This window comes from Squalius cephalus (genome assembly GCF_949319135.1).
Source record: "Squalius cephalus genome assembly, chromosome: 6".
NCBI lineage: Eukaryota > Metazoa > Chordata > Actinopteri > Cypriniformes > Leuciscidae > Squalius > Squalius cephalus.
The window spans coordinates 36,519,631-36,532,780 of NC_137127.1; the positions used below are offsets into that span (position 1 = coordinate 36,519,631).

The 13,150-nt window shown below is 35.4% G+C and overlaps 1 protein-coding gene across 1 annotated transcript in view; it reads right to left on the reverse strand.

The window, feature by feature from the left end:
* syt9a (synaptotagmin IXa) overlaps positions 1–13,150 on the reverse strand; it is a 111,310-nt gene that overhangs the window by 20,661 nt on the left and 77,499 nt on the right. The window contains exons 4-6 of the mRNA XM_079874229.1: positions 13,023–13,143; positions 12,349–12,520; positions 4,499–4,628 (exon numbers count right to left, since the gene is read on the reverse strand). Of these exons, the coding sequence (XP_079730355.1) occupies positions 4,499–4,628; positions 12,349–12,520; positions 13,023–13,143 (423 nt within the window). The remainder of the gene's footprint in view (positions 1–4,498; positions 4,629–12,348; positions 12,521–13,022; positions 13,144–13,150) is intronic.

A 13,150-nucleotide genomic window follows, 5' to 3' on the forward strand; every position in this document is an offset into this window, starting at 1 on the left:
TTAAATTGTTTGGATTTATTTACAACACAACATAATCCAAAGATACACAACAAATGCCAAAAAAGCACTTCAAAGACAGAGACCTTTGTGCCATTCCTAAAAACATTGTACATACCTTTCATTTCCAAGATTTTCACTTTACCATGTTCACGTACAGAGACTCATGTGAATGTTGAAGTCCTCAGTGGCATCTGGGCCCTGAAAAAAAAAAAGTGAACATACTGATATCAAGAGAAAGGCCTGCACGATTTTGGAAATAAATATTAGATTTTTCTGGTTAAAATTGCTTTTTAAAATTCCTTTTTAAAATTCACAGAATACACACACACACACACACACACAAATGTTTTCAACAATATATAATATAATGAACACCAGGTTTGTTGTGCCTTGTAGGCATAAGGTATATGCGCAGTGCCGGATAAAATAATAATAACAATAAATAACCTATAGCAGTATAAATCTTCCAAAAGATTTCAGTAACAACTAAGCTAGAGAAAAATATATTGATTATCATGTTACTTCAAATGTTTCCATCCGTTATGATGATATGAAATGAGATAATAATAAAAACATGAAGCCATTTGGTGCGTTCATCCAAAATATGATACAGTACATTCAAACGCGATCGCGCTGCAAAATATGATACATTCAAACGCGCTCGCGCTCAAATATAAAACATTATGGTTACCATATACATATCTACGTTTGAGCAGATATCCACAAACACAGTAACAGTAAACACGGGTCTAAATATTATAATATTCCCCATATATCTAGCAACAGTTCAACTGCAACGTGACATTTATGCAACAATAACAAACTAATATGTAAGAATTTCTTACCTTACCTCTTTCTTGTCTTCAAATCGCGTTCTTCTTCTTCTGAGGTAGCCTAAATCCAATGTAAGCTCAGGCACGTCTTTCAAACTCGACGAAAAGTGAAGTGAAGTGTTTTGTTGTTGAGGTAATGAGCGAGTCCGCGTTCCATGTGGAGATTTGCATGTGAATATCTTTTGCGCGAGTGGGCGTGGCCAAATTAACTGTAATGAGCAAGCGTTTGAGAAGCTGGACATCTTGTCGGTTTTATACAAATTACTTAAACAGAGAATATTTGTTTTCGTTTTGAATCCGATCATTTAAAAGTACACACTTAAATGTTTATAAAGGTATATGGCTCATAAATGTGTGACAAGTATTCGCTAAGTTTTGTTTCAGTTTATAGACATGCTCAAGAAAAAAAAGTTCACCGCGACGGAGAGGCAGAACGCACACCCTGTTTATTTTCTTTATTTTACAAAAGCACAATGTTTTGATTTGATTGTAAGTGGACACATACAAAAGGAGAAATATCACAGATTCTTTTTTTATATTTCTTTTTTCTGTATGACCATAAATGACGGAGTAATTTAAGTTTATAGTGCTACAATGTGGAGAAAATCCAGCAAAATGTGCCCGCGCGTTTGTCGACCTCAGAGGGTTAAATCAAGCACATCATTGAGTGTAGCTTTTGAAAGGGAACACTGTCATTCATCTCAATCTCGTGAATGATTCACAAAACAATAATTTAGCAGATTAAAGACGAGCTTCATCGTATTCAGGCCATTGTGATTTTCTGGTGCGATCGGCTGATAATCGTCCTTCAACAGCATCTTCGGGTTTTGTCGTCTGTGCAGCGAAACAGAGGCTCTACTGGAATGTAGCAAATTTATGTGGTAATGTGCCATTAATAATTAAACAAAACGCTTGACTTTAATAAACTGTTACCTATTTAAGCATCAAGAAAGGTAAAACTTGCTGTCGGCCAACATCGGTTAACAGTAGGCTACAATGTTATCGTCTAAACGCCTGTTAATAAAAATGACAGACAATGAATTACAAAGCTCCGAAAAGTCTTTCAAATCAATAAATGCACATTTCAAAAGTTTTTATTTTTGCCAAATATTAAACTAGAGACAAAATCATGGAAACTGTTCATAGAGCTGAGTTTCAAACTCAGAACGCTTGAAGCCCTGCGAGGCACATGTTGTAGCGTTGACCACACAGCTATCGTCTGAAAGCTTAACATCTTATGCTCATGTAAAGCCTTATTGATGTAACATTTTTCTATTACAATGTTTTATGTTGAAATGTTTTCATTATTTATAAAAAAAAATGCTAACCATAACAACCTACTGTAAGCCTATTTAATTCTTAAAATAATAAAGAATGCTAAAACACAACTGCTACCGACTAATATCGGTTAGCAAGTCTTGACAATGTTTAAATTAAAGGATCATTTTGTTTAATTTATTTCACTGTTGTTTCAGTTAATAAATGTACTAACAAATTAAAATAACACAAAGTATAGTACCTATTATATAGACACATAACCTGAGATAAACAGCCTTAATAGAAAAACTGGGCACACAATGTTAACGTTTAGCCTACTTTGCTTAAATTTGATGCAATAATAGAAGCCTACGTTTGTTTCAGTTCTAAATTTGTACTTTAATTTCAGTATTGTGATTAAGAAGTTTTTAACTAAAATGTTTCACTGGAATTTAAATGCTACAAGGCCAGCTGGCAGATTACATAATAGAGAGAATAAACTGACACTTTTCAAAGTCTATGATTATAGTGACACTTAGAGGTAAAAAGCAGCTAATACACGACCCCAATTTTACCGCCGTGGGAACGGCGATGGTAAAAGGATTATTCTGGTTGAGTACCAACTGTATGTGCGACACAGATGGAACTCTCTACAGCGAGAAATAGCACGAGTAAATTGAAGAAACACCTGGACCGGTGTCACGCTAACACTAAGCTAAACAAGAGAGCTGCAGCGGACAAGAGCGCGGGCAAGACAAATCAACATAAATTAAGTTTATCTCTGTCTGCTGAAGAGAAGTGACTAGTGTCCACCCAATGTGTGCCAGGTTTGTGCTGTGAACCTGAACTAAAATAAAATAAATTAATAGAAACGAAAAGAAAAGAAAAAGAGGTTGTGCGTCTTGCCCAAGTGTGCCGCACAAGCCCTGAAAAGTGAAGCCAAAACGTCTCGATCGCCCCCCGGTGACTGGTCCTAGTATAGGTCATAAGCCCCACCTCCCCGTGTTATTCAACGGGATGTGAGACCAACTAAACAATTAAATTACACTTCAAATATCTTTTTCCAAAGGTGGTTTCTTTCATTTGCTGTCATTTTTATCACGCTGATGTAAGTTCAAGTGTCTGTTTCAAAAATAAGTTGGTTTTTAGTTAGTTACGTGATGCGGTGGTGTAACGTCATGATTGTCAGCTGTGATTGACAGGTTCTCCGAGCGAAGTAGTCACTGAAGCACCAACGGACATTTTTTCGGGATCTTCGGAGGACTGAGGAGATTGTATTTACTTTATTTTAACAAGCCTCTTGTAGTACTGCAATCAATTTTTTAAAAAGTGTGCAGAAAGCACTTTCCCTGAGGCGAGTGAGGGCGGAGCGTTGATTTTGCGGCTTTACTTCCTGCTCACGACTGCGCAGGTCTGGTCCCGAGATCGCTACTGCGCAGACTCAAGTTCCAATATGTCAGCGCCATATCGGGACTCTGGCGGCTTCAGTTCTCATCAATGGAAGAGAGCGAAGGGGCGTCGTCCATCTTTTTTTACAGTCTATGGTCTTGCCATGTCATTAGGCTATAGGTTGCATTATAGTGGGCTCTAGCTGTGTTTAGTATCTCTACCATAATTTACCAGACTTTGATCGTTTGTCTACTTTTGAGATTCTGACAGAGATTGTTACTTATTGTATTGCGCACAGTTTTCAACTAAAAACGGGGATTTGTTTTATTTTTTTATGAATTTTGCACAAAAACAGCATTTTAGGGGCCTGAAAATGCAAACTTATGAAAACGTTTTTTAAGTATGTTTTGAAAACGATACAGTTATCGCCTCCGTGTAATACAAAAATGCTAATTTGTTAAAATGGTGACATCATGCGCATGCATATTACGTGCTCAGTCATTAGGTCTGTCGTGTTTCTTCACAAAGTGACATCGCCAACTACTAATCTGGCATTCATAATACAGCGTTTTAGTAAGTTTAACAGATCCGTGTGAATGGGGATCGTTTTGACAACATTGTCGCCTGTATGCAAAAAGTTTTGCTTTTTTAGTACGTTGTTGTTGTGTAAATGTACCGAGTGTGTCGGATAAGGGAGACATACAAAATGTGCACAGCATTGGCTGCCCAGACAGGGGTATCATGACCTATACTTTTTGGTTTCAAATAACCATGCACCCAATGAAAAAGATATGTACAGTACTTTGAAAATATACCTGCTGTCTTTGTAAAACTACACAAGGGATTTAAAAAGAATATAATTTTTTTATAATTTCAAACAGTTTTTATAATTTTATATTTAAAGTTGGAATGCTGTATTTGGGACATTCAGTTTCATGCCTGATGTATTAGGCCTGTTGCACAAGCAAGTACTAAATTTGATCTGCATGAGCAGAATGAGGATGTCCATGTGTTCTTACCTCGATGAGAGGATGCCAGTGTGCGATGGGTTTGCGTGGGTAAGTCAGCATTTCATTCCAGTGTTCTCTTCCCAAACCCTCGGCATCATTACCTACTCGGCATACACCGATGACCTCATTGTGACCTACACTGTGAAAAGAAACAGCGAAATACTCTGTTTACTTCGTAAGACTACTTCTTGCAGAAATATTGTTCTAAATAAAACATGTCTGTCTTAGCAGGCTTTCAAACTGGGCATGTTTGCAGCAGTCCGAATCCGAATCTATCAAACACTGGTTCATTTGCGTTCATCACAAACGAGCACAATTCAATATACTGTGTTTTTTAACATAATTTGGTGGTATTACGCAAGGCAGAGTGAACAAAATTTGTATCTACTGTATGTGTGTCGCATGAAGGCAGCTTTATGCTGCTAGCAAACTGTTGCTTTTGAGCTACTCAGCTTGCACTCATTAAGCATGACAACACTGCATGCACTGCACTATAACACTGCAAGGTAAATCATCACCACTGTCATACCCTACATTATTTTCATATATTTTCATATTCACAGGAATCGCACCACAGTTCCAGTGCATCCGAACTCAGACCACCTCCTACAGGTAGTCTAAAGCCCTATTCGCACGGGATTAGTATTACCTAGGGACCTCCGGTAATTTGTAATAATCGCAGAGGTCGTCTGTGATTTTTATCCCGTGCGAATCTGCCATGTCTGTAAAAATGTCTGTAAAAATTCCCCCGAAAATTACCTACCGTATTTCGGCCAACACAGGGGTCCTATGATAATACCAGTCCCGTGCGAATCCCCATGTCTGTGATTTGGGCTGTTTTTCTGTGAGCCTATCGTTTCCTAAAGAACGTAATAACCATTATGGGCCATTTAACAGTCCATTTTACGTCTGTAGTAAAACTATATTAACAATAAAATATCTAGATATGCCCTACTCCAATCCGATTATAGTTTTTCTCCAATAAAAACTATTAAGTGCTGCAAAAGAGAAAACAAACTACAGAAGACCCGGAAGCTCAACTCGGACCGTTGTCATGGAAACGTCACATTTGGCGCAGCATGGAAGCTCTTTTGGAAAGTTTGGACGCTTTTTGTCGTAGTGTAACTTAGTAGTCTGTATCGTGGTGGAGCATTTCTTTGTCTCACACGGCCTCTAAAGACTTCCATCCTGTAAGTATCTCAAGAAATCAAAGTGTGAAAGAGTAAAAATTATATAAAATGAAATAAACCAAATAAAATGAATAGAAAAACAAACCTATCGCGACGTTTCGGTATTTATAATACCTTCTTCAGGCAGGCTTGTTGTAAATATGGACAAAGAATAAAAGAAAAAGAAGATATATTTATACAATAATATGATATTCTATAATGTAATATATTTCTCTAATAAATTGGTTTTAAATAAGTTCTTTTTTTGAATTGCAATACTGCAGCGCGATCTTCGTTTCAGCACGTTCAGCTAGTGAAGTGTGAATGGGTGGGCGTGCGCGCGCTGTAAAGTCCGTAAACTCGAGGGAATTACGAACATTTATTTGCCCGTGTGAATGAGCCACCAAAAACACAGAAGTCAGGGGGTAATTTCTTAATTACAGAGGTCCAGGGGTAATACTAATCCCGTGCGAATAGGGCATAAGGTTGGGTACCACAGTGTGCTCCTGTGTCCGCATGACAGCTTTCACATTTCCAACAAATGAACCGTGATCTGTTTTGAACTAAACTGCTAGTGTGAAAACACCCATATATCTTAAGCCACAACAATAAGGCTCATATACTGTACCCCTTCATGAAGACCAAATTAGAAATGTATGTATACCATACATATACTGTACTATAATACATTTACATGTACAGTATATTATTAAACTCACTTTTAAATTAACGTAAAACAAGAAAAACAATAATTTTGTGAGTACTCTTTACAATATGGTCCCATTAGTTAACATTGGTCAATGCATTGGGTAACATTAACAATACATTTGTTACAGAATTGATTCATGTTTGTTAATGGCTTTTTTTTTACTGGGAGCACTGTAGCCCCTTACTGAAAATTTTAGGAGCACAGGCAGAAAATGTAAGTCACACCTTAAATCAACCGGCAATGCAGTTATTCACATTTTCCATTTTGCCTGTAATACTGACAAATGCCTTGGTAATACATAGACTTAACTTACAGAAATTACAATGTGCAGTTTTATTTTAAGTTCACAGGGTTCCAGTTTTCCAGCATCTTGACATTTTGGTAACACTTTATAATAACTGCACGTTATTAATCATTAGTTAAGCATTAGTTAACAGTTAATTAATAATTTATAAAGCGTTAATAGACATTAATAAGCAGTTTATAAATACAGCTATACATGTTTATTCCTGATTTATAAGCATATCTATAATGTGTTTAATAATTGTATTTTCATATTTTATTAATGATCAATTTATCATTTCTAAATGAAGTATTGCATTATTTACAAACCAGTTATTTAGGAGTTGTTAGTGATTCATAAGATCACTTAGAAAGTCTAAGTAAATGATTAATAAACTATTTAAATGTACATTCATACATCTTATTATTCAGACATATAGAAAGTGGTCAGTTAACTATTTTTGTGAGATCATCTAAAGTAAGGACTATTTATGCATTGCAAAGCATTTACAAAGGAGATTTAAAGGCTCAGTTATCTTCTAAACAGAAAAAGGAAACAAACACAACACAGTGATACAGAACATATACATATTTAACTGAGCCTTTAAATCTCCTTTGTAAATGCTTTACAAGGCATAAATAGTCCTCACTTTAGATGAGCTCACAAAAAATTACATAAATTAACCCTGAATTACAGTAGAAATACATGTTAATAAAGCATTTATTAACACACTAAGTAACTATTACATGTCTGAATAATATGTATGAATGTGCATTTAAATAGTTTATTAATCATTTACTTACACTTTCTAAGTGATCTTATGAACCATTGACAACTCCTAAATAACTGGTTTGTAAATAATGCAATACTTCCTTTAGAAATGATAAAATGATCATTAATAAAGTATGAATATACAATTATTAAACACATTATAGATATGTTTATAAATCAAGAATCAGGCATTTATAGCTGTATTTATAAACTGCTTACTAATGTATATTAATGCTTTATGAAGTATTAATTAACTTTACTAATTGAATTTACTAATGCTTAATGATTTATAGTGTGCAGAGATTATAAAGTGTTACCGAAACGTTTTATAAATGGGGACAATCTTTAAAGGATGAACAAATTATGTTTTAAACCACATCAAAATCTGATCATACGAATTTTGAATTGCTGGTAAAAGATGTGTGAAGTACTTTAAAGAATTTTACTATTTCTGCCATAATACCATGGTTAAAGTTTTACTACAAATGTTACTACATTAAATAATGAATGTTGATAATTTTGGACTGTAAGCCTTCTATAACTTGTTCGTTCACTGCACAATGTTTCTCCTGGTTTTTTACTGGTTTGATATGATATATATGGTTTATAACAGAAAACTCTGAATGCTTCTCACAAGATCTCGCAGCGATGTTATTAATTCTGTGGCGAATTCAATGGCACATTATTAGTGGGGTAATTTACGAGATACATCCTAGGATCCGTTAGCGCCTGCACTAAGCCATCCGGCTGATATTTCAAAATAAGCTCTAACTTTAATAATGTTCGACCAAGGGAAAAAAAAAAAAAAGGGGGGTGTTTGGCTCGAGGTCATGGTGCAAAGGACCCTAGGTTGATTTTACTCCGAATCATCCCTTTAATCTAGTAATAATGCTATGTAAATTATGCTCAACCCTAAATACCCTAAACCAAATCCTAACCCTATAGTAAGTATATGTTGTTAATAAATATTTCACTGTAACAAGGATTCCTGAAAATAAAGTGTAACCAAATATTGTCATTTTAACAAAGCATAATTGAAACCTTTACAAGTAGCTCCTGGGTACCTGAATAAACAAACAAAACAATCGGTTTTAAGCAACATCTCTCAGGCAACTTTGTCCAAAGTGACAAAAAGATCATTCTTTTTTCCCCATCTCTCATTCTTGCTGCTGGCTTTTTTTTTTTTTTTTTTTTTTATGCACATTGCATCTTTAGTCATATTGACTAAAAGTACAACAGCATTCAAACCCCACTGTAATACTAAGTGACTTGAATGTAAAGTGTAAATATCAAGGGATGCTGTTGAATGCTGTTGATTACCACAGAAAATAATTTTGACTTCTCAGTCAACAAACAAAAATTATTCAGACTTCAAATCCCTCACTCGTTATGCATTAAAAATTTGCTGCCCAACTTGTTGGTCCTGGAGAAGCATGCACAACAAATTAATGGAAAATCAAGATAATCTTTAATTAATCCAAAATAAAAACTCAGGAGATTGCTGTAGAAAACTGGGATATCAACTCAAACACAACCACATATACAATGACAATAATGGACAAATTAACTAGGGAAACTCAGGGCTTATATGAAGAGTTTGGTTCCAAAACGCGATAAATCCATTTTGATCAATTTAAGTAAAAATGTGTTTTCTTTACCAAGAATGTGGCAAGATGAAAACCACTATTTTCTGTTTCAAACTTTCACATAGCATATTTAGGTTATAATAACAAAAAAAAATTCAAATCCAGATTTTGATTTTCAAAGATTTATTATAAAAACTGATAATTTTTTCCCCAAAATGCAATAAATTCATGACACTTTTTTTTTTCAAAATGCAATTAATCCATTGAATCAATATAAAAGTTATTTTTCATATTGAAACTGTTGAAAATACACAACAAAATAAGTTGATCCACATATGACAGCCTCTGAACTCCGTCAATATCTTATTACAGGCACTGGACTAAAAATACATTCAATCAGCCATCGCTGGGAAATACCTCCTGAACTTTTTTGACGGCGATCATCTGTAAAATGGCTTGGTCCTGCTCGGTTTTCGTTGACTTTGAGTAAAACAACTGAAAGTTTTTCAAAAGATCCCATGGGGTCAACGTGTCAGCGTGACTGAAGTTTGATGCTGTCATGTGAGAAAAAGCAACAGCCGGCATTTTTCCTCCTCCCGCGTGCCTCGTCTTCTTAATCTCCTCACGTAAATGATTAGATTTCGATGGCTTACATTTCTTCCCTACCGCAGAAACCACCACAGGTTCATCAATGCCGTCAAAATTATAAAAAATTTTGTTTGATTGTTGATCAAAAAGTACAAAGTAGATAGGAAAAACTAGGATGCCCGGTGTATTCAGAGCGCCGCCGTTACTGTTTACAATGCGTGGAATGGTGCGCTGTGATTGGTTGAGCGGATTTATCGCATTCTGCAGAGAAAGGAGACTGGCGTTTGTCGCGGTTTGGAAAGAAAGGGAGAAAACATGACAGAATAACACGGCGGATATCGCATTTTACGTAAAATTTAAAATGGACTTTTCAATACCGACCCTATACAATACTGATTTTTGCAGGAACTCAATTTTTTTTAAAAATGGCGTTTATCGCGTTTTGGAACCAAACTCTTCATATACACAAATAACATAATCAAAAGAGAAACCAAACAGGTGCGTGGAATTATGACCTATGGAAACTAATTAACAAACAGAGAAATTAACTAGGAACTAATTGCCCGGTACACACTGTACGATTTTGTGCAGTCTCAGACGAAAGATGACCAACCACAGCGTGGCTGTGCTCGTGGCTCCTAAACGGTGGTCCAGTAGTACAATGAGCGATGTTCAAAGATGGCCGTTGACATGGTCTTGCAACCAAAGATAGCCTGCGATCATTTTCTGATAGTGTCAGAAATTTTGCATGATCATCTCACAGTGTGTTTGCTGCTATGACCTACGTCTACTGACTGGCCAATAAGTATGCAACATGAAATGGCTATTGATCAATGCGACAAAACCTAAAACTATTTAGGCTACCTCAAGCTCCATTTGCAAAATTGGCATGCCAATTTGGTCTTTTTTTCCCTAGCCCTGATCACATCCATATGTGATGCGATCTGGGAAAACCCATCACATGGTGAAATTTTACTTCTTACAGAAATCTTTACCAAATTAAAGTTGGTTTCAAGCCCTTTCCAAATCTGTTTTTATTTCCTTCATCGTTTATCGGTAACAAAAGTTATGGTTATCTGAAGTTGGCTGATCGCTATGATTTTCAGGAACGGAATTTTGAGAAAAACAGGTTTAATTAACTGTCACGTCTTGCTAGCGGACGATCGGGGCTCTTTTTTTATTGCCTTTTTTTCATATCACATATTTTAGTAATCATCATAGATTAGGTATCATTCAAAAGCTTACAAACTCAAAATTCATTCTGTGAAAACCATTTTGAAATTGGACGATTGAGAGGCGAGCAAGATCTTTTAAGCGAGCAGCTACTTCAGACTCCGTTGTTCTCTTGTGCTCCGCATCTCACGATAACTCTGGATAAAAAACACGCAAAAAAAAAACAAAAAAAACTTGTGTGCCATTGTAGTTTACACAGGACTGGCGGGAAATGCGCATCGATAAACCTTTATTCTAGATGTTATGTGGTTTATTTTGATAGGTGTACTGTCTTTGTAGTCTTAAGACAAGGAGAGCTGTGGACGTTTTTTTTTTTTTTTTTTTTGCACCTCCGCCGACGTGCGTGTTCTTAAAGAGAAAGACACAGTCTTTTCAGCTTTCCACTATAAATCGCTATTTTTCTGCTCTAATCTAGTGAATTTTGCCAAGATATATTCAGAGCTGATAGACAAGATGTTATAGAATAATAATTTAATGAAAACCCAATTTTGACAAAAAAAACTGACATTCAACCTATTTTTAGACCTTACTGAAAACGTACCAGCACGACATCCGATGGGTTTTCCCAGATCGCATCACATATTCTCCTCTATAGCTTCCTCCTATTTTTTTCACTGCACATAAAAAACACAATTGGCCAAAGTATGACTCATCTTGCTCTATTTGTTTACCATTAGTATTTGCAGATGACGTTTTATAGTTCTATACTAACTTGCATCGTAGCCTATGATTCAAAAGGTGTCATCATTGTACATTCTACATACATGTCATACAGTGTGATTTGTAATGTTCATATAGGATTGCAGAAACCGCGCAGTCTGTAACAGGCATAAAGAGAATGGGAACAGAGCAAACAGAGTGAAAACTAAATTAAAACATAATATACTGGTTACACTTTTTACGCCAGTGATATCAAATGCTCATTGGCCAGTTTCGTCAAAGATTGCCACATGCTGTGTTTTGGGTGATCTGTGTTTGAATGAGAAATGTGCGCCTTCACAGAGTGGATCAGGATAAGAATTTAAGCAATTAATAACTTACATTCTGCTCGGTACCTCATACAAAACTATTATGTACAGAAAAAGAGGACTGCAACTGCAACACATTGTCATTTTGACTACTTTTTGGTACTGTTTTTGACATTTTTGCAATAAATAAATGATTGTGATTACACTTGTCTTTGTTTTTCTTTATAACTCTAAATATTTTTAAGAAATGGTTATGGGTAGGTTTAGAGGTAAGAGTAGGATTAGAGGCTCAAAATATCTTTTTAATGCTATATTGTTACTAAAAGTGTAATTTTCACTGAGGGATGAGTCAAAATTAATGTATGTGGTAATCAACAGCATTTCAGAGATGCTTTGCATAGAGCTTAACATGCTTTTGAAACTGATAAGAGTGCTTAAAAATCAGAAACAAATAAATAAATAATGGCAACAAAGCAATCATCTTTAAGTTATTTTATGCCGGACAGAAAGGACACATTAACATAATTCAACAAATATTTGTGAAATTCTCACCGGTCATAGTCCATAACAGCTACGAGAAGGCTGATTTGGTCAATGTTCTCTGGAGGGACATCAAACACTATGGCCTCATTGTACACAGGGTTTAATGTGTTCCTCTTGGTGGAGGTTTTCCTTTTCTTCAGTCTTCGTCCATCACACATCAGAGAAACTTTCACATAAGGGTCTAGGAAAAGATTCAAAGTAGAAAGTGATTTTTATTTTATTTTTTTATATGATACTATATTATAATATTATAATACTATTACTACTACTACTACTACTAATAATAATAATAATAATACATTTTATTATGATAATTTACATATAAGACCATAACCTATATTTCCACAGTTACATTTTGAACACAAATCCAAGGAATGGCATACCCAAACTGAAATGGTTTCAACCATTTAGACTACAGGCATAATTGTGGTCTCTCTGAATTTGTTGTTTAAAAATCAGAATGAATTAAAGTCATAGTTATTACATGCATTTATGCAATGTGAACTTTTTTGTCATGTGTTTTTCAGTGGGGTGTTTAAACACTCTTTCTTCACCAGCTTTAAACTTTACCTATAAGCCAGCCTCTTACTTATCATACCATAAGTTCCAAATCCTCCAAAACTATTCTGTTATATTGTAATATATGTTATTTCAAACTGTGTAATCTGAGTGTGAACTCATACCTGAAGCTCCAGTGATGTCCATGGCTTTCAGATTTCGTGCTTTGATCATGGTGATGGTCAGCCGTCCGGCAGTGGGCAGGTAGCATAGAGAAAACATCAAATCCCCCAGATCCACATTGTCCTGGCAA